This window comes from Ruditapes philippinarum, unplaced genomic scaffold, assembly GCF_026571515.1.
Source record: "Ruditapes philippinarum isolate M1 unplaced genomic scaffold, ASM2657151v2 ctg7469_1_1_1_1, whole genome shotgun sequence".
Lineage (NCBI taxonomy): Eukaryota > Metazoa > Mollusca > Bivalvia > Venerida > Veneridae > Ruditapes > Ruditapes philippinarum.
In genome coordinates, this window is record NW_026865142.1 from 50892 (window position 1) to 73760 (window position 22869).

A 22869-nucleotide genomic window follows, 5' to 3' on the forward strand; every position below is an offset into this window, starting at 1 on the left:
TGTCCAGGACAAAAGTCAAAAAGTAAAAATAAATAAAGGTCAATTTCTTCAAAAGCAGGCAAGGCAGAGTAATGATTCTTAAGCACTGCACTTCCACCCAATGAGGCCTATCTATCTACAAATGTTCCTGTTAATATCTCTTATAATTTTAGAGTAATGTCTCAGACAAAGTTCAAAGTGTCAAAATGAACAAAGGGCAATAACTCAAAAATTAGGCAAGACAGTGTAACAGTTCTTGTGCACTGCAAACTTACTCAATGAGATCTATCTACCTACAAACTTTCGTGTTGATATCTCTTATACATTAAGAGTTATGTCCTGGACAAAGTTCACAGTGTAAAAATAAACAAAGGGGGATAATTCAAAAACAAGCCAAGGCAGTGTTAAGTTTTTTGTTCATTGCACACCTACTCAATGAGATCTATCTACCTACAAAGTTTCATGTTGATACCTCTTATACTTTTAGAGTTATGTCCCGGGCAAAGTTCAAAGTGTAAAATAAACAAAGGGGAATAATTCAAAAATTAGACAAGGCAGAGTTACGGTTCTTGTGCACTGCACACCTACTTAATGAGATCTATCTACCTACAAAGTTTCATGTTGATACCTCTCATACTTTTAGAGTTATGTCCCGGACAAAGTTCAAAGTGTAAAATAAACAAAGGGGAATAATTCAAAAATTAGGCAAGGCAGTGTTACGATTCTTGTGCACTGCACACCAACTCAATAATATCTATCTACCTACAAAGTTTCATGTTGATACCTTTTATACTTTTAGAGTTATGTCCCGGACAAAGTTCAAAGTGTAAAATAAACAAAGGGAGATAATTCAAAAATTAGGCAAGGCAGAGTTGCGGTTCTTGTGCACTGCACACATACTCAATGAGATCTATCTACCTACAAAGTTTCATGTTGATACCTCTTATACTTTTAGAGTTATGTCCCGGACAAAGTTCAAAGTGTAAAATAAACAAAGGTGAATAATTCAAAATTTAGGCAAGGCAGAGTTACGGTTCTTGTGCACTGCACACCAACTTACTGAGATCTATCTATCTACAAAGTTTCATGTTGATACCTCTTGTTGTTTCAAAGTTATGTCCCGGACAAGAAAAGGGGATGGGCGGACGGACGGACGGAAAGACGGACGGACAGACGGACGGACAAGGCGGCGACTATATGCTCCCCCGAAATTTTTTCGGGGAGCATAAAAATTATATAAGTTCGATTGTTTTGGAAGCTTATGCTTATTGAAACACTTTTGAATCCGTTCCTGGAACCAACCAATACTCAGAAATGAGAGTAAAGTTTCTTGCTCACAGAAACAACGGGGTTTAAACTCACGCGACAAGCAATCCATGACTCCGCCACTTTACATTTACAATTACTATTGCAATCATCAATACAATCAAAATCCTTTAAAACAACTTATGTTTTACTACTTTACTCTATTTTTAGTTTATAGCATGCATGTTCCTAATTATAATGATATTGCATTTTATATCAACAACCACGATAGAAAATAACACACAGAGGCGTCAGTCTAAAATACACTGTATTTCAATTACAAAAAAGGTGAAAAAATGACACATAGAGTAAAGATATAATATAACAGAAATTCTATTGTTTATAGACTATTTTAAATGAAGTAAAGGCACACCAAATACTAAACTCACCCATCATTTGAGATCAGATTCACAGAACTTACACCACTATCCGATGTATCTGGTCTACCCGTACACGTTGTTACTTTAAGACTGTATTCAGCTGATCGTAGACAAATAAAATGAAAGAATATGTTGTAGTTAGATACGAAATAAAAATGTTAACAACTTTATCATTAATTGAATATATAAATACATTACAACTAAAAATATCTAGTAACCAAACTTTACTCCTTTCAAAGAGAGCAATTTCAATCGTTTTAGAATATAAGATGACCACATCGATTTTTAAATCGATCGGCTTGAAATTTGTGAAACCAACTAACACAAGAACCGGGGATGCTCCCCGAGAAGGTTTTGGACACAGAAAAGTATAACTCCTGACTCCTGTAGTTTAAGAGTTATGTCCCGGCCAAACTTCACCTTTCAGAATATTGACATAAAAATTTGTACTATAATATCTACCGTTGAAGGCTTATGATCATATATAACCAATAGACCTTTTTACAACACGATTTTCCATAGCAACGAATGTTGCATTTCGCGCATGCGCATTTTGGGGCAATACGCAATAACGATGTCTACAGTCTATCATACTTTAAGGCTTTAATAGATGCGATTTCATGTTATGTCACCCAAAAAACATTTATTTTGGGATGACTTAAGGTGGTAAGTACCGAAACGTGAATTTATTTTTTAACAGATCTTCGAAAATGTGCGGGAGTAATAATTCAATGGTCAAAAATGGCACACATATGTCGTTTCTTAAAGGTATCATTAGACGACTTTTTCATCAGTAATTTAAATTGAAACAGCAGAGTGTTATAGATAAAACTTTATTACCTCTGTATTACATAATATTACACAATTTGTATTGCACACTTCCTTTGAATAACTGGATTGGTCGGGCGGCAAGTGTCAAACAGATTGGCACGCCAACGGTTGTTCATTCAACCTGGACTTTTATAAATACCATGATATAATTAATCAGTTTCGCTTATTAAAATGGTAATTTATGTAACTTTAAATATACCGATCAATGTTTATGGATTTTGAGAAGGGAAAAATTGTGTGACGTGCATTATTAAAAATATCATGTTTTTCAACGGATTGGTATATTATGCATGTAATATAAATCGGTGGTATTACGAAGAAGCGGATAAAATGTGTGTTATATCTCTTCCAAACAACCCATCTTAACTTCTCAAGATTTTGAAAAAAATAGTTAATTATTTAAAATCTATTTATGTGACTTAATTTTTTTCTGTTTGCATCACAAGCAAATATTCAATCAGGTATATATTTAACATATTGAAAAATGCATTATCACCTGTTCTGATATTTTTTAAGAATTATAATCAATCTCGATTTCATGTTTTAAAATTTTTTTGAAATAGGGGCTATATAGGGGCTACAGGCATTTTTTTGAAAGTAGGCATATTGTAAAATCCTGAAAAAGTGTTTTAGTCATTTCATAAAATTACCAGAATTATTAGGATTTTTACGTATTGCCATAAAGCCTGATTGCATTTATGTAAAATATTATACAAAGCATAATATTGCTGGAATGCCAATGAATTGTGATGAAAAATTATTCACTACATAAAAGCAATAGAGGATATTCAAGTTTTTTACTTTTTTCATCGCGTGGTATGAGATTTAATATTTCATGAGTGGCGGTAGCCACGAGTGAAGTATGGTAATTTTCATGCCTCATGATGTAAATAAATCATGTAATTATAGAAAAAAACTGGAATTTTCTGTTTATTTTATACATTTTTCTCTTTTTTGCGATAAAATTTGAAAGACTTTCTCTTATATTTTGTGTACTGACAGAATTTAAAAGAAAGAAGTCCGGCAAGACACCAGTGAAAATACGGAAAATATGTTTCACTGCAGTGAAAAATAAATTTTTACAGTGAAAATACGAAAAATGAAAATACGCATTTTATTTCATCAATATTTCTCAATATTTCATTTATAAGTATATAATAAACTATAAGATATAAGTCTCATTTGAGTGCATGATTTTATCTTTAACTTTTAAACATATACATTTGTATAAATTGATCTTATTTTCTGTTGTTGTTTTTTTATTTTCAATAAACTTACAAATGTATGTGAAATTGGGAATTGTCAATTTTATTCTCGTTAGCAAAATCAACGACAATATAGTTCTCAGTAGAATTGTCTAATGAAGTTATATATTTATTACACATATATCCTTATCAAATTACGTTGCTTTAGTTTTAATTATATAAGCATGAGGAAACATAACACCACAATAAACAGTATAAAATACATAATACATTATGTTGGTAGTATTTTGAAAACATTGACTTCCTTGTGTAACAAACAATGTGTTGACTCTTATACGAAAAGTTATAATATTTGCATCAAAACTAACAAGTTAAAAGCATCACTGATGACATGTCCGGGCTCCGAACTCGAAAGCGACAACTGCTTTTTTGAGCGTTAACGGGCGGATGAACTCTCATTAAGCATAGACTATATATGATAGCAGCAAAACCAAAATCACATATAAATTTCTTTTCTTGAGACTCAATTTTTACATACCCGTATCATCCCTTTTCGTCCCCTACAATAGTTTAATTCACTTTTATGTATTTATATTCTAAGAGACCGTGCACTCGGGTAATACGAAACGATATTTGGATATCGTATGAGAAAACAGATTTAAAAGCTGTTACAAGAAAGAAAAAATGAGCCCGAATTCCTATGATTTTGAATTAGGCTATAAGAAGGAAAATGGTGAAACACGTGTTTAAAATGGGTGGGGAAGGGTAGCATTTCTATACATAATATAAACAATTTGGGCGGAAACAATCATTTTGCTGTGTGTGATTTGTAAGCAAATGCTGTTTTTGTGTATTGACAATAAGCAATTGGAGAAAAATTTCATAAACTTGTATGACATGATAAATTATTTAGAGCTTCTGATTTCTGAAAAAGAGCTCTTCTTATATCCAAGCTTTAGTTCAGAAAACTATCCCTATCTCATAGATGATATCTTTTGTATACATTTAGCATACAGATATACTTCAAGACTATGGTGTCTTTTTTCAGTTCCTGATAGTGCCTATTATGGGCGTCATACTTTAATAACGTATATTTCCAATTACTTCATGTCCATTACCAGCAGGATTAGAGACTGGCTCCACGAGGCTTTCATAACTTATCTTGTTTACAAACTTCAAACATTGAAATTTTCTCACGTTGGTTTAATGCAATATATTAAATGTTTACCAAACATGACATTGAGATGTAAATGATATCTCTTTTGATAATAAACTTGAATGTGAAATGTTTTATCAAGATATTGTTTTCCGGATGTGTCATAAGTGTAATAGCTCATACAAAAGTTATTTGCTTTTTTGGCAGATATATAATACAAGATCCTGTTTAATTTAAATATTAATGTTAATGTTATATGATGTAAACAGTGGGTATAAAAAGGGTGTTTGCCCATAATAATGAAACAGATCCTATTTATTTATTTGTTTGTATATAATGCAGACCATTTTGATGAAGGTGGTTGAATAACAATATTAAATTTAACCAGTTTTTATGTTATTTTTTTCCAGATTCAGCGTCATGAGTCAATTTTTTTGTTTGAAGATTATCATAAAAACAACAACATAAATAACTGTTAATATCCGGACATTGACGTTATAAATTATACTAAACAAAAAAGACGAAACTGTGTTTCAACAGGATACTGTATAACGCCATACAGCAAGAGATACTGTACATTTCCTTACGACGAATGATATTGCGTTTATGAATGATTGGCCCGACAAAAGTCCAGATCTGGATCCCATCGAACACCTGTGGGATAATTCGGACCAGCGCCTATTCAATCGCAGAACATCAATGAATTAAGACAAGTCTTAATCCAGGGGTTGAATAACATTCTACAGGCAGAAATCATCATACTTGTAAGTTCTATGCGCTAACGATGCCAGGCAGTACTTCAAGGTGTGGCCAAACTTGGTATAAGTCTACGATCCCTGACACATCAACCATTTCATCAATTGTACGTGAACGCAGAGCACGTAAAATTAGTTTAACTTTTCGTTTCATATGTACGTATATCTGAATATACATATCAAAAGTCTTTTTGTTGTTGCTGTTCAATATATAGTACTTCATGAAATAATAATAAGCAAGAGAGGGTTCCCTCCTGCCTCTGGATCCGCGCTTGTTTTCTTTAATTTATTAGCATGCACTTCATTGACATATGGCTTTGAAACGTTGCAGACAGAAACGTTTAGGCAGGAGGAGATAAATCTGTGAAGCATTTTGACAGTATTATGCCCCTTATTCGACTTAGAATTTACGTGAAGTTTGCATACTACCTCAAATATTTTCGAAATCCATTGACGTAGCGGCGGCGTGAAGCTGACGGCTTAGCTGTCAGGCGGTCCAGCCGCGTGAAGTTGGCGGCTTATAACGACAGAGCGGCCTGATAAACTAAGCATTTAAAGTTGTTTAGAATTTTCGTAAGAACAATTAAAACATCCCTTAATGAAATTTTAAAGTTAAAAGATATATATTGTTTAAACAGAAAAAAAAACAATTAAACAAAAAAAAGTTTCTGATTTTATCATTTTTTTTTAAAGGTGTCGGTCTAGCGACTCATCGACTTGGCAGGCTTAATTTTTAAAGTTGTAAAAAAAAACGAGACAAAAAAAGCTTAAATAAGGTTTTTAAGACATATCGATATATAAAGAGTACAACTAACTTTCAGAAATCTTTTTATTTCATCGATAGAACGAAAATATTATCTCCAAATATTTTTCTATTAAATCGTGATCGGTTTAATAATAAACCAAATTATATTTCTTTTATAGGATGTAAAGTCCTTAAATATGAAAATACTCCATTTAAACAACCTTTCCTAATCATTAACTTGCTTAGGAAAACTCTTAGTTTATCTATCAATAATTCTTTGTTATTCAATAGCTTAAAGTTGTTTATGAAAGTCATTTTGGTCGGAATCAATGCACACTGGAATTACGCAAATTTTGCGGTAATTAATTATGTGTAGATTTGTATAAAAAATGTTATTTTTGTTTGGATAATGGACTTTTGCGAGAAAAACAAAATGAGTAAAAAAAAGTCACATACGACATATCCTAAGATTTCGACTACGGGAAAAAAACATATTTCTTTTTCAAAGTTTTTTCAAAAACGTATGCCATTTGATAATTTGTATAATTGAATTATAGAATAAATGTTCTTCAGGTAGATAATAAACGTTTATGAGATTTTATATATATTTTTATCACATACTGGTACATGTACCTGTAGTCAAACGAGACTAAAGTCGCACAAGCATCAAATGTACACTTGCGCAGGAGCTAGTCTCCTTTATATTATAAATTGTTATATTATTTTCCATGAAAATCCCATGATGTGGTTTCTTCTTTGAATAAACTATTCATTCCTATATTTAGATAAACATTTGAATAAACAGGATATATGTTCTTTACAAATCTGCCTTAAAATCGCTATTTTATTGTGCGGTAGTCAAGTTTTCCTTGTAAAGCTTTTGTGACCCACGTTGCGTTTAATGTTTAACACTTTTTTCTTAAATGTCGTTCTTTTGTAATTTCAATCAGAAAAGAAAAATAACATATATTTAGTCGCATACAGTGAAATGCTTGAATCAAAATGAATAGGTCACCATTTAGGACACACGCACGCACTCACTCACACACGCACACACGCACACACACACCAACACACACGCATGCACACACGCATGATTTCTGGATTAGTTATGACCCTTGAATAAAAAATGTGTTTTAGCTGCTTTATGATTTTTGTTTTGCCATCTACACAGCAACTAATTAATGCTACAACTAATAGCGATCTCTTTTTGTGGTACATCGGTCCTTCGACCTTGGTGCAATTTATCCAAACCTTACAGGAATGATAAGTATTAAGTCTAGTTGTGCATATCATCGGCAGAGTTATATCTCTTTAATGATTTTTATTTTTAAAGTTATGTCCGGGCTACTACTCTTACACATGTACAACTGATGCAATTTAAATGAAACTTTACAAAAATAACATGTTTCTCAGGGTAATAGTGCATATTAGTAACCACAGAACTGAAATTGCTCCCGAGGCAAGAACGTTTTAAACGTGCATTAAAACGCTTAATAACTGACCATGATCACCTTGAGCAACGTATTTCTAATCATTAATCGTCTACTTTATTAAGAACTACACCTAGTGATTATAAGGAAGAATTACTATTAAACTATTTGATATCGTATATAATGGTACAATAGGTTTAAAATGTGTACAGGGCGCATAGAGGATATTGAATGAGTGTAGGATAATATTGAATTTATTGAACGAGTTGAATAAAATCATTTTATGCAAGCCTGTGGCGAGCATGATATTGTTTTATTCAACTCGTTCAATAAATTTAATATTGAATCTACACGAATATAATATTCTGTTTATCACATATATAAAATAAGAAGGGTAAACTGTAAAAAAAAAATTGTCATTGTTTATTGACGCGCTTATAGTGTAGCGCTATCATTAGCGCGTTTTACGCTATGTTTGTATATAATGCAAATGACGTCACGTCAGAGTGTAATATCGTTTTAATTAAATGGCTTTCTCACACTCCTGCGCCGCAGTTTATGTGATAAAGATTAATAAATCGAGGATTTTATTACTTGGCGATGTTTAAAAATCTGCATGTGGTGAGTCATTAATATAAAACAAAGTTCGAACGGCAGTTTCTTTTTGCCAAAAGACATGCATTGAGGTATACTTCGTTTGGACGAGGTGTCCTCAACTCTGGCATTTTCTTCAATGGTAAATGAAGTTAAAGCATAGCTATTTCAATCGCCTTTGTCATCTTATTTGAAACATATTTCTTATTTGTTTGGAATAATTTGAAAATATTTTTATACTTCATATTTCATGTTTATATTTATGTATATATTAGTGTTCATCCGTGCTGTTCTACAGAAATTAGTAACTTCGACGGGAGCTACGGATGAATATTAACATACTGAGTGTCAAGTTTATTTGCCGTCATAAATATTCACTTTATTACGTCATGACTACTTTTTATGAATGCAGTTCTATGATATGTATAAAGCACTATGAAAAATAGAAGGCGACTATAAACTGTCTTTGATATGGTATTGCCTTTTGTTCTTCTATTGAAATTAACACACATAATTTTTAAGACATGATAGACATGACACAGGATCCATTCTAAATATGGTACAGTCTTAAGACAACCTAAGCCAATACTTGTAAATACTGTTCGTCGTAAAATACATTATTATTATTATTAAGGAATGATATAACTCTGTCATACTATACAGGTATAGCGATTAACAGTTTAAAAAGCAAGCGACTATTACAAACTTGCATTGTTATACAACGATATAATTACACTCTATAATCATGTCATTTGATATTCAATATCAAATCACTCAGCACTTTACAAAATTGAGAGTATTATAAAAAGGCCACATTTCTATCCAGTTTATTGTTTTAAAAATATAGGATTTTTCTCTCCCTCTAACAATGCTTGTAAAACTATTAACTGTATCAATTATTGATGATATTGTTGCGTAATATCTATTCTGTTAGTTAATTACTCTCATTCCGAAAACGTTGAGATTATAGAGCGCCATTCCATTAAACACGTATTTTAATTTTTACATGTGTTCCTTGCAAAATATTTCAAGAAAATCAACCTTACTATTATAATATGAAAAGTAAAAGGATTCAAGTAATAATTTACATGTAAAGTGCGATTTATTTCTAATTTTGCAGTATGAACTCCATATTTCCATTGCGTGACTAACGAAGTAATGGCTATTTTTTGATATTTTGACACCCTTTTGGTAATGTTCATGGATTGTTATAGCCTTAAAGTACTTTGTTTATATCACAATATTTTATTTTTTTTTTAATTTGCACGAATATGGAGGCATGCTGCATTAAAAAGAAATTAAAACGTGCATATATAACAACATAATGTGCGTCGCTCTCGGCTTTTGGGAATGATGTGAACTATATTAGAAGTTCCTTATTTAACTTTTATCTATTATCCAAAAAATTTATTCAAAGTTCCTTTTTCGAATAAATATATTTAAACATCTTTCTATCGTAAATTGCATGTAGTAAGATATATTTCCATGGACATTAAATGTCCTTAAAAGTTTTTTTTCCCCCAATTAAACTTTGCTCCAATTGCTCAAGACCAATTTCTTAAAAATTACGTTGGCGTTTAAATTTTCAATCTGTCACATGTTGTTACATAATATGTCCTTTAATCTTGTTACGCAATGAATCCGTACCTTTATCAAATCACAATCGACGCACTTGAAAAGACAGGTATAAGACGACAAGTTTGAGGGGGTTTTGTTCATAACTAAGAGCGTCTTCGTAGAACGTATATCAGAGGAAAGACAGGTAAAGATTAAACCAAGCATGGACTTCAAGATAATCATACTTGCTTCATTAGTTGGAGGAACATTTGCTAAATCGATTGATTGTAGTGATATTCAGCAAAAGAGTTACACTTCAACAGGAACATACGAAATATTTCCATACAAGCAGCGAAAAGGAATTTTAGTCAGATGTGACATGGATACATCTACGGGAGGATGGACCGTGATACAAAGGCGTATATCTGACTCGGACTTTTATAAAAATTGGCAGGAATATAAAGATGGCTTTGGAGATCTTAAAACAAATTTCTGGCTTGGAAATGAAAACATCCATCAGATTGTAAGGCAGGGAAGATACGAATTACGAGTAGACCTAACAAGCTCAGACGGTCAAAAGGCTTATGCAGAGTATCGTGAGTTCTCTATTGGTGACGAACATTCTGGATATAAACTTTACGCAAGTGGGTATTCTGGAACAGCCGGTGACGCCTTTACATTAAAAGGTAATGGGATGAAGTTTTCAACATATGATAAGGATAACGATGTAGCTCACAACGAGAAGTGTGCAGTAAGATACCATGGTGCTTGGTGGTACGAAAAATGCCACGTTTCAAATCTGAATGGTGACTATGGGAATACGGGATGGGCCATTGGACCTGTCTGGTATCCATGGAAAGGACACAACCATCCGATGAAAGCAACTGAGATGAAAATTAGACGAATCTGTTGTTGTAACTGAAATATATCTGGACTTATACACGAATTTGCTATTTATTATGCATAGTAAACCTACTTGCTAAATTAACTGTATGACTAATGTTGCTTTTTGTATGGTAATTAACCAAGACTTTGCTTTGTTATTCTGCTATTTTTAAGGGAAAAAACATATTTTTTCAATTGTGTGTATAAATTTGATTTGAATTTAAAATGCTTAGTTTTTGTGAATTCACTCAACTAGTTGCTCTTTACTTTTCTCCTTAAAATACAGATACCTATTTTTATTTCTGTTAAAAGTAAAAGTAAAAAATGTTTAATTAATCAAAACACCCTTTAGATATTTAGGAGTATATTAGACAAAAATTTCAACTGTCATTTTGAAATGTTGATAATGTTACACAGTATGAACTCTTATCAATCACATGCTTATCGATAGAAATGTAAAATAATTACACAGTATATTTTCGAATGGCTGTTTTCGCTTGCGCGTCTTCAAAATTTGCACATTTATTTTTCTAATAAATTTGACGGATTCTCATCAAATTAAGTTGATTCATAAAATAGTTTCATGCAACGCTACAATGAATCCTAAATGGCGCACAAGACTTGCAGAAGCTTTTAATTGTAACGTTAATTTTGCGTGGTTTAAATAGAATAATTAGCTAGGATTTTTTTAACAAACATTTGTTTGTAAATTATAGTTTTTTAATAACAAAGACAGCAAAGACAACAAATAGAAAATCCAAACCGTTGTGTTTTCAAATGAACTCTGTTGTCAAATTTTATTTGAAAGAAATGGAATTTGTGGAAAGTAACTGTTTTTATTTATTAGCAATGGGACAGTTTTATATTGCAGTTAATACGTACATGCGGACATACTGAAACTTTTAAATTAATTCGACCGATTTAGACTGAAATATCAGGAAAACATAACTTTTAAAAGTGAAACTCTATTGATTTTTGCTGGATTTAGGTTAGAGATGATTACGTGTACTTTACATACAAATGTATTATATATTTTCTATACACAGTACTTATAATTATAAAATAATGATAATTAACTTTTGTTGTTGTTGATGATGATGATATGTGCGTGCGTGCGTGCGTGTGTGTGTGTGTGTGCGCGCGCGTGCATGTGTCCTGCTTGGTTCCTTGCCGGCTGTCATGTTTTTTATCTGCTTGACTTTATTTCTGCGTTTTATGCGGTCAGTGTCAGCACCACAGAAATATAAACCGCAGAATATTTTTCCGTTTTTTTATTTTTTAACCTGGTACTATATGTGTACTGCATTATGACCTGTTTCATTTGAATTAATAACGACTTTCGGATTATATCTGTTAGCGGGTTTTCAAGTTGAATAAAACTGCTGTCTGCTAAGTATGTATTCTGTGTTTGTAAGGATGTACTTAATGTTAATTATGCTAACTTAAAAATAAAAATATTGAAACAGCATATATCGCTAAAGGTTTGTTTATCACTAAATCATTCAAAACTTTTTAACCCTTATAACACAAAAATAGATGATCATCATTTTCTGTGCTTTTTATTCTGGTTCCTTATTATATTGTCTAAAAAAGCTACCTCATTATAGGAAATCAACCAGATGGGCAGCCCATTATTTGTTTACGGAGATAAGAATATATTTTTGTCAAATGAACAAAAATGTAAGCAATAAATTGAAAACCAGAAAAATAAAAAATGGGTGCAAACTCAATAATTATTAGCCATGTAGGAAATCTAACGTAAGTTACATGGTTTGTCTCTTGGAATAATCCTATATGAAAAACCAGAAAAATAGAAAATGGATGCAAACTTAATAATTATTGGCCATGTAGGAAATCTAACGTAAGGTACATGGTTTGTCACTTGGAATAATCCTCTATATAAATATTAAGATTTCTTAAACAATCAACATATATTTTTACAACGTAAAGCAAATAAATACAAGGGACGACCTAATACGGACTCCACACGGCACGGATAACATCTAACAACTTTCATTTTGTGTTTATCATTTAAGAAAAAAACTATGTAACGTAAGCAGCCTGTGTTGATTGTATGGCATGAATAGCTGAAATTAATTAATGTCCTGTTTGGTGTTCTGCTAGTCCACTTGCCGGTGGTCATGTGTTGTTATGTTATGTTGGGGAATGCGTTCATTGTCCCCTTTATGACATACATCGTTAAATACCTGCCATTAACTCACAACATGCTTTGAGCGACAATAATTCTAAATTTCATCAATTTCATATTTAAATGTTCATGTTGCTTAAGCCTGTGCTACGTGTCATAGACAGTTTACTTTACAATCCAATACCGTCTTGACATCCAAGCTGCAACAATTTCATTTTCGTCAGTTTGGAAATTCAGTATTTCTCTATCCACATCAGTGTTATTTGAGCCTTTTATGCCTTTTTAGGCCGTGAAACATACTACCAAATACATATACCTAATATGCTATATTCCTGAAGATCGCTCAACACGATATAATTGTTGTGTGTACATGTTTGTGCTATTTTTTGTTCCTTTTTTCTGACGTATTTTAAACTTGAGATGTTCAAGTAGTCCTACCTCACCCTTAGGATGTATTGGAACAGATGTTTGATTAGTTATAGCAACAACGTATTATAGCAACTGTACGCATGATAATTCGTTCGACAAACTAACTGTAAGCATTAATTTTGGTTTCTTTATATGAATGTTGTTGCTTGACCGACTGATTTCTGTTCTCTGTGCATTATCAAGAGGCGTCACCGGTATGGTGAATCACAGTTTCAATTAATGAACAAATTATGATTAACTATAGCTTACTTATACGCGTATGGTTATAGCATCCGAAAATAAATGCAAGGAAACTTTTTTCCAATTTAAACGTTGTGTACGTTCTTTAGCCTAGGGGATTCTTTATTTCTCTCTTTTTAGGACAGTTCATATTAGGGAAAAAGCCTGCCCTGAAACAATGAAATTGTCTTTTTAGTAAAAATATTTGTGTTGCGTGTGTGGAAAATAACATAGTTCTTGACACAGCTTCATAATGAAGATTGTGGAATGTGTGTGACAAGCTCATTCAACGACGAATCCGATAGACAGAAACATGGGCTTGTACATAGGCCTTCTATATGTGTGTCCTAATTATGGAACATGCCAGAGTATAGTCTCAAGCTCGTATGTGTGTGAAACACGTTGAATGTTTTGTAGCACAAGGGCATTTTATTAGGATATTCGAACAGTTAGCTAAAAATTGAGAGAACGCCTAATTTATAAAATATTTAAAAATTATTTTATACGAAATTTTAAAAATAAAAAGTAAACACCAACATATGGCTCAACATATATTTTACTATTCAACAATTGTAAATAACTAGTGAAATTAACATAATTATATAGTTTTCAAATTATAAAAAAAAAACGAAAATCATATGACTTTGCATCACGAAATTGAACATTCGAACTGTAAACTTTCAAATGGAAATACGCATTATAGCTTCCTTATATTTAAGTTCATTATTGTTCGGGACGTTTGTTTAAATCAAAATTGAATCATTAAAATATTTTTTTTTCTGTTGATGAACTTGGAAGCACGCCCATGGTTCATTCTAAAACTAACAAAGGCAGTATCTGTTTTTCTTTAACCTTGAAACGCATTCGTGATAACACATTGCACTCCTTATTACGTTTCCATTTTCTAAATCGCCTCAAAATTCCTTTCTCATTTTTCTTTTTTCCTACTGACACGCAGGCTTCATAACCTATGATTCTCTTTCAAAATTCCATTTCGTTCAAACCTATTGTTTTCTCGTCTAGGACACACACATTGTTTTATCTACGGACAATGTACTGCTTTTCATGAGAACGGCATGAACGTTTCACATTAAAGGTTTTGGGTAAACCGCCGTATCTACACGTCTACTGATGTTTAAAAATTCAAAATTTCATGTTTTAATGTTAAATTCTGCTTAACGCAGAACATTAAAATCCAGTACCGCCCATAAACAGTCAATCAATCAAACAAACATAGCCTGTAACATTTTCAATTTTTCTCGTTTTGAGCGTTCTTTGAGAATCCTGCTATTCTCTGTTTAACAGGCTTTTCTCTTTTATTTTAGTAGTAAGTATCATATTTATTATAATTCAGTAGGAATTGTATACTTTATGTAAAATTATGTCTTACAAAAGAGCACAAATCCACATGTGGTTCAGACTTTTTTCGTAAAAGCTCTATCACTCAAAACTTTGATGTAATAATTACCTAGACATAAAACATGATCAATTCCTCTATCCTTAATATCTTAACAGTAATACATAGAACACAAGATATCGAAATGTATCGAAATAACCAATTCTTCTAATTTTTATATCGAATGAGAACACATAGCGTTTTGGTTAGATGGGCATAAATAAAAAATGTTGAGCATAAAATAAAACAAGGCTGACAGAGTCGTCTTTCTTGGAAAATACCAACAGACATAAAACAACTATTGGTTTTACAGGTAGGAGACTGAATGATTTAAAGGTCTTCTTAAGGTCTTTTAAACGGTATCCTGTAAGCGTTATCCATCGCGACACACACACCCACACACACACACCAACGCACACACACACACACACACACACACGCACACACGCACGCACACACACACACACACACACACACAACTCGACACAACGAAAACACGAAAACTCGGTGGTGACGAGTCGAAATAACGAAACTACAATTATGAAAAGTCGAGGATACGATGATGCAAAGTCGAATACGATGGTGAAAAGTCTTAATAACAAAACAACGAAACCACGATGGTTGAAAAAACTATATACAGTTTTCATCATCAAATTGATAAGACTATCGTCAATTGTCCGAAATCCATAGTGAAGACTGCTGTAAGCAGTAGGCGCCGTGGTTTTCTTAACATCAGAATATGTATTAATTTACTAAAGTTTTTTGCACTTATTATTTTTTCTCAGATTTCAATTTAATAAATCATACTTTACATATGTCTTTTTCACATCTATTTTTCAATAACATTACACAGCCGTTAACGTTAAAAAAAACACTCTTATTCACCTTTAGTTAACAAAAGATCTCCAAAATTAGATTGTGCGTAACGTCATCGATAGTTTTCATGGAAAAAAATATACAAATAAAAATGTCAAAAGTCACTCATTTCAAACTCAAATTATTCCAAAAGTAAGCAAATTCCAAATATTAAAATCGCATATCCTTGTCTACAGCACTTCACAATTACAAAAGTAAAAGTTTTAGTTCCCATTTATCTAATTCAAAATCATTAAAATTCATAATTAAGTTGACCGCAAAGAAACGTGTCTTCAACATTCACACAACCTACAACTAACTAATCAGCAATATCATGAACGCAAATTTAAAACAAAAGAGGCTCAAGAACCGAGCCTTAAGGGACACTGCCATGAAGGTAACGCAACTTAGAAAAGGAAATCCCAACAAAAGCTTTCTGGTTTCTATTCACTAAATAATTCTCAAGCAAATGAGTAAAATCACCTGAAATTCCGTACTATCTTAATTTGAAATTTTAACCCTTATGCCAAATTCTATCGAACGCTTTTGATATATCACAGAAAACCATACATGTAGATTCTTTTTTGTCTAAAGCTTTACAAATTTGATCATATATACCTATAAGTTGAAAAACAGTTGAATGACCTGGCAAGAAACCTGACTGATTTTGAAATATTTAAACATTTTCATGTACATAGTAAAAAACATGTTTAAAACAAAAAGTACAACTTATGAGAGAATTAGGCATGTAATATGACGGTTTATCTTTGTCACCTTTTTAAAACAAAGGAATTACATGTTCTTATCCCCAACTAGACGGATATATTTTCTCTGAACGTTAATTTAGCGAAGAAATTGGTTCGAAGTTCCTTTTAACATTTTATTTTACAGATAGATTTGCCAAAATTCCTATTCGCATATTGTAATATTTTTAAGAACTGCTTGTGTTCTCAAAAGAAATCTGGAAGGTCAGTATAAGATTCGTTAAGGTCTTCCATGAAAACAAAAAATTCATTAAACCTATTACCTTTTTCAAAACTTGTCATTGAATAGTTACAGTTATTCAGTTCAAATTATACGACGACTTTTCCTTTGCAAGCATCGATGGCAAAATTAACGCTGACATAAAGAATTTAAGTCATTAAGGGAGAATTCCAGGTTATTATAAAATATTTCTTTTGCGTGCTTTTTATCAACTGTATTTTTCTTAATTATTAATATAATGCCCAGTCTGATGATCTGTTAGAATTCAATGCTTTGCGAAACTGTCTGTCTCTTTTGCGTGATTTTCTGCAAATTTCTGATCAACGCCATATATGTAGGAATACACTGTTTTGCAAGTTCTCAGAAATAATCAGTAAAATGTCCTAAGCTTTTGTAGTAACATACACTACCGTAGGGTTTTTCCGACGATAACTTAGCGACTTAGTACATTATGACCGTCGAAATTATTTTGTTAGTCATTTGAAAACCATCTTTTAACAACTGTTATGTACTTTCATGTTCACATGTATTAGTTGATGTTGACGTTGAATTTGTAGTTGTTTTATGACATGTAATTCTATCAGAATAAATCTACCTAAATTTAACATCAAAAAAAAATTTTTCTTTCTTCAATTTAAATTATATAAAATGTTACGGGATCTTTAATGGGCTTATCCTTTTTTGCGATCTCAGACGAGTGCGTGTATCCTATAACATTCCTTTATCAAATTAAAAAATAAAGCAGTCGGTGAGATTTAACCAATAAAAAGCAACACCTGTCTCATTATAAAATTACAAATTTTAAATTGTTTAAACTTACACGCTATGGATTTTCAATGCGTTTTATCATTTATCATATGAACGAGTTTAAGTTATCAATTATCTATTCAATTTTTCACTGTTACATGAGCGTGCACATTTGCAAAACCTTTAGTTTTAGTAAAGATAATGACCATTGTGTGCTGTGTATGAACTCTCCCGAATTCAAAGCACCAATCTGGCAATGTTTCTTGCATCATCGCTGACTTTCAGGAATTTAAGTGCTAATCGGAGTGAGATTACTCCTAACTTGTATGACAAACGTCCCCGTTTTTACATTATCTCCCTTTCAGGCATGTGCATTTCGTCAACGTTTAATACGTTGATATAAATATAGAAAATCTGAAGTATTTATTTTAGATAAACTGCCATAATCTTTATTACATCTAAAATACAGATATAAATACATAGATATAAGTGGCCTGACTAGTTGTTATATCATGTTACAATTGATCAGTGTTACAAAAAGATTTTTAACCGTTATATAAAATAGACAGGTTGTGTAGGAAAATCTGTCAATTACTTTATACATTAATTCACAGTCACGGTCACTTATTCCAATTCAAAATCATAATCTTTATGAACAAACTTCAATAAAGCCAAAGAGACCAATATAAAAGGAAATGAATATCTAAATATTTAGAGTTGACTTGAAAATTCTCATTTATAATGTAAGGTAATGCATGTGTAATGTATGCATTTAAACTTTTTCACCATTGTATGCTTAATTATATGTAACATCCAACTTTACCAACTTTATTACACGTTCAGAAAATAGCAGAACAGAACATCTTTGCATTACATTTCATGCAATTACTTTTAAACAGAACCTTTCTTTTATTAAAGAAATTTTGTCATATGCACTAAAATACAATTTAAACAATAACAATATGTTTGCATTACCACACGCTTGGTTTTATTGATTTCTACCGCACGTCTTTCTTTTATAAAACATTTTGTTATCTGCACTGTGATTTTACGATATCTTTAGATAGTTTACAAACATATTAATTGATAACACTCGCTCAATTTGTTCGACATTCTTTCTGTATCCTTTATCTATAGCGTTTTGAATTACTTTCGATTTGGACTTAACGTCAGTAACAATCATGTACCGACGCCAGGTAATATATTTATTTTTATTACAGTTTGCTTTTACACATCACCAGTCCAGAATTGAACATGCAAACTGCTAAAAATGAAACGCGCGCTTATTTCATTTTGATAATTTAAATGTTCATACTGTATAAATATCAGGAATATCAGGTATATCTAATGAAGTGAGTTTGGTACGAAATAACTAACGTATATGAAAATAGACCTATCTCGCTCTGATCTCTACTGACTGTGTTACAGGAGCCATGACAAATTAAGCCTTATAGTGCGTCAGAGTGTCTCCAAGCTCACCAACAAGTCAGCCCGTTTTAAAACTTAATGACATGAGTAGGTCATAGAGAGTCGCAGCTGGGCACTTATTAACAAACTGCATGATCATACGTGTGGAAGAAAAGGCATCGCGAGCATTAATGGTTACACTTCTTGCTTTGTTACAACTTTTGACATTAAAGTCATTATTTGACGTATATTTCTATCAGCCATGACAGATACTTACTTTCAAAATGAGCCTGAAATAAGATTACGTGAAAGATAAATCGTCCTAATTGGAAAGACGGGCAATGAAAAAAAGTTCGACTTGATATTTAATTTTTCAAAAACAAGCATTTATCCATGAACTAAGTCTGAATCCTGTTTATTGAATACTTGGACAACTGAGTAATTATAAGTGAGTTAATGATATACATTGTCTTATACATTTATAGATACACCTGGCTTACTTGAGACAACAAAGTGTGTAGGCGATAGGGCTACATTCGGTTTGAAATCTGCCCAAATTCGCATACGTTTTTGTTTGTCATTAGCGCAAAAGAATCGCATGACAGAAGATACTATAATAAAATAATCGTCACCTTAGTGCAAGAACTCAATATCTGCTTCTTTATCTATATGCAGTTATTGAGTTTTTGCACTAAGGTGACGAAATGTACCCCGAATAATGTATTCTACCACGCCATTGTCGTTTTCAAACACTGCAGAATATTTGAGTCTGATAAATCACTGGTTTTGTCAAACCAATAAAAATGTGTGGAGATGGGGATGCAAAATTAAGAATTAATGATGAATACATTGACCGAAATAAAGGATTAAGCTGCAAATGAAATTGAGCATATTAATAGCATTTTTTAAATATCTTGAAAATAAATGTTATTTTCTTTCTGGAGGAGCAATGGGTGTATTGTTTCTTGTGTGTGCTGCAGGGACAAATGCCATTGTCGCATCAGGATTAGGAACGACCGTTATGAGCAATACTTGCGCTTCATTTGGCGCTCTTGTTAAAACGTTCACTTCAATTGAAATTTCGGCGGCTTCATCACACTTCGGCATTGCCTTGATTAATAATTGAGCCAATGCTAGTAGAGCCGTCGTAACGACAGGTTGGAACGTTGTCACAAACAGGAAAAAAAATGATCGGGCATAAGGAATGTGTCACAAAAGGACTCTACTGTGGTTTTTGACATAACGGAACAGGAAATATATTTTTGTGCTTTTATACCACATCGTTTGCTAACTCCATATTTCCAAAATAATCATTTATACTGTTCATAATGACCTTAAAAAGAAATTATCTATCATTTTAAACACAATTTGGGCTATGCATGGCACTAGCTGTCTAAATAATATTTAGTTCTGGGTATATCCTTGATTTTTATGTTTTTCTAGTATATGTTTCCGTTTTGAATGCCCAAACTATCTGTGTTAGATGTTCAACTTTTACGTGTTCAGACTTGGATCTCAATAGAATTTATTTAATAAACAAGACCAAGGCAATTGACTATGGGACAATATTTGTACTTTGATAAATTCCCTATGCAATATGTTTAACCGGAAAAATATACGTTTTTTCCATTTTATATTTGTTGCTTTAGCATTCTTCCTTTGTAACAATTTTGCCATTTTGAGCTTCCTTTTTCTCTTTTCTGTTCGTTTGTAAAAATAATTATTAGAAATATGTAACAATTGTGTTAAACAATTGATAACTTCTACATATATTGCTAGTAGTTATTGTATTTAAATGAAATGTACAAGAATCGTAAGTCTGTGATAAAAAATGATAGTAGAAAGAGTTTATTGATGCTAACATGTGGTAAAAATAATCATTAGAAACATTAGAACATAGATAAAGATCTTTATTGTTTACATAAGAATTTGAAGTTTTTATTCATTCAAAAGTATATCAGTAGATTATAGTAACACTTTTCAAGATATGAGCAACTAATGTAGGACAGTAATAATCGATAAATTAGATTAGACTTCTCCATAACATGCCATCATATCGGCATTTAGGTCATTATTTGACGAAATGTTAAACAGCGATGATAAATATATACTTTCAGAGAGAAGATAAAACTGTCTTACATGAAAGACGAATCATTTTAGTTGGAAAGACTGGCAACGGGAAAAGTTCTACCGGAAATTCTATTCTTCAAAAGCATGCTTTTGTCCATGACCTCAGCCCGAATCCTGTAACAGAAAAGTGCTTGTTGAAAACAGGGACAAATGAATCATATACCTTGCAGTATACCTTAATTGATACACCCGGCTTACTTGATACAACAAAGCGTGTTGGCGAAAGAGCACTTGATATTCAACAGTCAGTTGAAATCTGTCCAAATCCGCATGTGTTTCTTTTGGTCTTTAGCGCCGGAAATCGTATGACAGAAGACGAATGCTTCACTATAGATATACTCCGGATTATTTTTGGAGAAAAGGTATTCAATCATACCATAGTCGTTTTCACACATGGCGAAATGTTTGAGTCTGATGAAAAGTTTAAGAAGTTTTGGACACAAAATGAACATTTCGTTAACCTAATAAAAAAGTGTGGAAACAGGGTTGTCAAAATAGAGAATGACGATGCTTACTTTAACCGAAATGAAGGTGTACATGAAATTGAGAATATAATCGAAGAGCTGACAGAAGGCGGACATTATTGCTATAGCTACAAATATGTAAACATCCACAGATCAGTAATTGAAGAACATTTTATAAAATATCAAGGAAAAGGCAACCTTCGTGAGGATATTTCCGACATTATTGACAAGCTGGGTAAGAAATTAGATCAACAAATCTGGAAAAAAGTTTTATTTGGTGGTGTACTGCTAGGTGGAGGAGCAATGGGTGTGGGATATGCTGTCGGTGTTGCCGGGACAAATGTTGTTGCTGCATCGGGATTGGGGGCAGCCGTTATGAGCAATGCTGGAGCTTTAGGTGGTGCTCTTGTTAGATCAGCCGGTTCAATGGCAACTGCGGCAGCTTCATCAAACGTTGGTTCTGCCTTGATTAATAATGGGGCCACTGCCGGTGGTGCTGTCGTAAGGACAGCTTGGAGCGTTGCTACAAAAATAAGGTTTTGGTAACGGTTGAATGATCGGGCACAATCGATATGAAATGTATCCTAAATGTTTCTACAGCGGTTCTTGTCTTTAAGACACATGACATATATATTTGTTATTTTATGTTATTTAGTGAAGGTCGTAACCGATTCCTGCATTATTCATTCTATATTTCGAGACTGATCATTTATTTCCTGCAAAATGACGTAAAAAGAAATTTATTTTTTTATTATATTTTTCATATGCTTTCGTTCAAATATTAAATAACTTTAGACTTCATTGGAGCTCATTTAATGCACAGTATCAAGGCAATAAATTTTGAAATAATACACCTATCAGGACTGTTACAATGTTTGTGACAAACCGTTACCATATTATTCGTCTGTAACAATTGAACCGATTTGCAACATTATATTTTGCTACCAGTAGCGTTGGAAAATTAATATCTAGCGAGACCTAAATTTCTTTCAATCATAGACCTACTATAATTTTCTAGACAAAAAGAGATTCAAATTTAACATGGATAGGTTGTTAAACGAACAGAAATATTAAGTCGTTATAAAATAAAAGTATTGATGAAGCCAAAAATGGCCAAGCCCCCTAACACAGTACATGTATCTAGTTTATAAATAAAATCAACGATATAGTTACACAGTACGTCAGTCATTACTCGATGGGCGGGATTTAGTTTCCGAATAATAATTATGACGTTCAAATGGTCCCCGTCCTGTTTTATAATAGA

General features: G+C 32.3%; 2 protein-coding genes across 2 annotated transcripts; both read left to right on the top strand.

Moving 5' to 3' along the window:
* Positions 1-10082: 10082 nt before the first annotated feature.
* On the top strand, positions 10083-11901 carry LOC132727979 (ficolin-2-like). Its single transcript, XM_060713582.1, has one exon. It carries the CDS (start codon positions 10164-10166, stop codon positions 10860-10862), a length of 699 nt encoding a protein of 232 aa, XP_060569565.1. The 5' UTR covers positions 10083-10163; the 3' UTR covers positions 10863-11901.
* Positions 11902-18642: 6741 nt separating this feature from the next.
* Positions 18643-22406, top strand: LOC132727980 (GTPase IMAP family member 9-like). Its single transcript, XM_060713583.1, has 2 exons — positions 18643-18800; positions 21129-22406. Exons 1-2 carry the CDS (start codon positions 18786-18788, stop codon positions 22149-22151), a joined length of 1038 nt encoding a protein of 345 aa, XP_060569566.1. The 5' UTR covers positions 18643-18785; the 3' UTR covers positions 22152-22406.
* The last annotated feature ends 463 nt before the right edge of the window (positions 22407-22869 follow it).

Excerpts from the sequence above, each read along its gene's own strand:
- LOC132727979 (XM_060713582.1), top strand. The coding sequence starts at position 10,164 with ATGGACTTCAAGATAATCATACTTGCTTCATTAGTTGGAGGAACATTT.